This window comes from Caenorhabditis briggsae (genome assembly GCF_000004555.2).
Source record: "Caenorhabditis briggsae AF16 supercontig from assembly CB4, cb25.NA_150, whole genome shotgun sequence".
Lineage (NCBI taxonomy): Eukaryota > Metazoa > Nematoda > Chromadorea > Rhabditida > Rhabditidae > Caenorhabditis > Caenorhabditis briggsae.
Genome location: NW_025543315.1, coordinates 7,568 through 11,358, shown reverse-complemented (window position 1 = coordinate 11,358; position 3,791 = coordinate 7,568). Strand labels below are relative to the sequence as shown.

General features: G+C 37.6%; 1 protein-coding gene across 1 annotated transcript; it reads right to left on the bottom strand.

Annotated features, from left to right (window-relative positions):
- Window positions 1–131: 131 nt before the first annotated feature.
- On the bottom strand, window positions 132–1,561 carry CBG24393 (the record flags this gene model as incomplete). Its single annotated transcript, XM_002648215.2, has 4 exons — window positions 132–551; window positions 1,049–1,134; window positions 1,208–1,409; window positions 1,544–1,561. The coding sequence occupies 4 exons, from the start codon at window positions 1,559–1,561 to the stop codon at window positions 132–134; spliced, it is 726 nt and encodes a 241-aa protein (XP_002648261.2).
- Between the last annotated feature and the right edge of the window lie 2,230 nt (window positions 1,562–3,791).

The following is a 3,791-nucleotide window of genomic DNA, read 5'->3' as shown; positions in this document are numbered from 1 at the left end:
GTATACTGTCTGAAATTCCAGTAGTTGACATCATAATCTCCATTTTAAATGGAAACGAATATTTGAAATTTGGGCTCAAAATTTCGCGGGCGATTTCTGAAAACTTTTCCAACTGTTCAGGGACCAAAACTTTATTTTATAAACTCACCAATTGGATGTTTATAATACAATTTCTGCGTATCCAACGATGGATATTTCCTCTCTCGAAGTTTGCTCGATTCAAGTTCCGATTCTTGAAAAGTCTTTAAATCCAGATCTGCTTTCTCTGGAAAATACGGAGTGTCCTCTCCAGTGGGATTCACAAATGTTGATTTTCCAAGTAGGACTTTCTTATTCCGATTCTTATAAATTCGCACCGGTCGTTTTGGTTTTTGCGGCTCGATGTGTCTTGTCAGGTGTACTATACGGTCTCGACGAGTCACTTCAGTTGCCGCGTCGTTGGATTTTGAGGGTTTTGTTAGATTGACATCGTGGGAGACGTCTTCGTCGAGTCTGGTGATTTTCAGTTGGACCGGAAACTTTTCCAGAAGCTCGGTGGCTGATGGGAGGGTCTGGAAGATGTTGGTTGGGCAAGGAATGGGCAAGCTAGGGCTGCTTAGGGTAAAGTAGGGTAAGCTAGGGCAAGCACGGGCAAGGAATGGGCAAGATATGGCCAAGTAAAGACAAGCTAGGGCAAGCTAGGGCAATCAAGGAAAAGCGTGGGTAAGCTAGACCAAGCTAGAGCAAGTTTGGGCAAGCTAGGGCAAGCTAGGGTAACCTGGGAAAAGCTGACGCAGCGTTAACTTGTCCGTATCGAGCAGGGGCAAGGAATAGGCAAGCAAGGATAAGCTTGAGCATGTTAGGGCAAGCTAGGGCAAGCAAGGACGAGCCAGCGGAAGTTGAGCCCATACCTTGCCTATACTTACTCATTACTTGCCTATACTTGCCCAAAACTTACTTTGCCTGTACTATGTCCATTTCTGGCCCTAATTTGCCCAGCGATTTGTCTATCATGTCCAAACCCTGCCCATTACTTGCCCATACCTTGCAGAAGCCTCAATTTTCCTACCTTGACCGTAGAATCCATAATTGCTTGAGATTGTTCACTTGCATAGGCGTCCAACTTTTTCATGAAATCCGGATCGTCGGTGAGGTCTGAAAATTGATAGTTTCACTTTTTGTAATGTTCTAGAACCATCTAAATTTTTGAAAATCTCATAAAACTCACCTTTCTCATTGCTTCCCGACTTTCTCACTAGATTATTAAGATCCAAATTTGAGAATTTCAAATTTCCAATTTGAATAAAACTGCTGTCATAGGACACATTTTGGCTGGATGAGCTTCCAGAAGATTCTTTGGAAATCTCGAATTTCGGTGGACCATCTGGAGCCTTGGATTGACTGGTTGGGGGTGGTTTAGACTTTGGTTTCTGGAAAATTCGGGATTTGGGAATTTCGGGAATGATTGAAATCTAAATATCCAAAATCTTCACTCTCTGGAAACCTCAAGAGTTCTCTAGAAAATTTTTTAGAATCTTCAAACAAAACTAATTTTAAAACTCACTTGATTCTTTTTGCTCATTTTACAAGAGCTTGATCCACAACTTTAGTTCCAGAAGTTTTTTGGTTGGAAAAATCTGAAAAATGGTCATAAAAGGCCCAAGAATTTGGATTCTTTGAAGAATCGAAATATGCAAAACCCTGTAAAATCGATAAATGGACCAAAAATGCTTTTCTAAGGATTCTAATAGCTGCCAAAAAGGTGTCCGCTAATCCTCACCCTCACCTCCTATCTCGCTTCCTAGCCGAGATAGTGGGTCTATACGAGAGAGTGGTTAGAGAAACGAGCGATATAGCAGGTATAAGGAGGAGAGTGCTCGGATAATGGCCCACATTGTACGCAATTTGGCGTCTTTGTGTTTGCAGATTCTCGGTGAGGTCAGTTGGGAAGAGGTGCTGTGTATGAGCGTCGTGTGGACGTTGAGATGATTATAAGGCCGTATGGAGAGGTAGAGAGAGAGAGAACGAGAAGAGAGACGCAGACAGTGGAACAGAAGACGGACAAACAGTTTCTTGGAACCGTTTTTCTCCAATTTTTAGGTTTCCGTGTTCTGGAAATGGCAAATTCTAGAGATTTGAACTCAATTTTCTTGGTTTTTCATCTATTTTTTTTGAACTTGGATCCATTTTCCTTTAAGATAGTTTTGAATTGAAATCTATTATTCAATTGAGTTGAAGGATGTTTTTTTCCATTGTTATCCATTTTTTTGGATAATTCTCATAGATCCTGGCCCACTTTTATCAATTCTGATTAACTTTTCTTTTTTAGCCCTTAATCAAAGATTTACCGTAAACACTCTAATAAAACGCCACCCGAATCGTCAACTTTGGGCCCATTTATCTCATTTTCTGTAAGAGATATAAAATATTGGTTAACTAATAAAATGTTGCTGATATCATGGTAAACATTTTATCAGTTGACCACTTTTTGATATCTTTCAAAAGAAATGAGATATATAGGCTCAAAGTGGACGATCCGGGTGTCGTTCTAGAAGTTTTACGGTAATCATAAAATGTGTTTTTTTTCCTAAACCGAAATTTTATGAACCGAAAATTCACCCAAATCCTGCTTCATTGCTTCCCAATTTAGGCACTCATGTGCTCCAAATCTTCCCACGCTCACATTCCACACCTTTTCCCCTGCTCTCGATTCCCAAGCTCCACCCCTGGAACCCGTGGCACGGCTCCCCTATCATGGGATTAGGCATTGGTTAACTAATAAAATGTTGCTGATATCATGGTAAACATTTTATCAGTTGACAACTTTTTGATATCTTTCAAAAGAACCAAGATATATAGGCTCAAATTGGACAGTCCGGGTGGCGTTCTATTAGAGTGCTTACGGTAATTTACTTTTCAGATTTCCCAAGAATTGACGGGTTGAGGGATTTGCTGAGAAAAGCTGAAAAATGGAAGAATCTCAAGAAGCAAATGAGCAAATTGTACAAAAAAATTTGTTGACGATTCCAAAGAATATTTTGATGGAGCAGGCACTGGCGGCGGAATTGTAAGTTTTCTCAAAATTGAAAAAGGTTTGAAAATCTTGAATTTTAATTGGCTGAAAATTGGCTGAAAATTGGCTGAAAATTCAGAAATTTCTGAATTTCCGAATTTCTGAATTTCTGAATTTCTGAATTTCTGAATTTCTGAATTTCTGAATTTCTGAATTTCTGAATTTCTGAATTTCGGAATTTCTGAATTTCTGAATTTCTGAATTTCTGAATTTCTGAATTTCTGAATTTCTGAATTTCTGAATTTCTGAATTTCTGAATTTCTGAATTTCTGAATTTCTGAATTTCTGAATTTCTGAATTTCTGAATTTCTGAATTTCTGAATTTCTGAATTTCTGAATTTCTGAATTTCTGAATTTCTGAATTTCTGAATTTCTGAATTTCTGAATTTCTGAATTTCTGAATTTCTGAATTTCTGAATTTCTGAATTTCTGAATTTCTGAATTTCTGAATTTCTGAATTTCTGAATTTCTGAATTTCTGAATTTCTGAATTTCTGAATTTCTGAATTTCTGAATTTCTGAATTTCTGAATTTCTGAATTTCTGAATTTCTGAATTTCCGAATTTCTGAATTTCTGAATTTCTGAATTTCTGAATTTCTGAATTTCTGAATTTCTGAATTTCTGAATTTCTGAATTTCTGAATTTCTGAATTTCTGAATTTCTGAATTTCTGAATTTCTGAATTTCTGAATTTCTGAATTTCTGAATTTCTGAATTTCTGAATTTCTGAATTTCTGCAT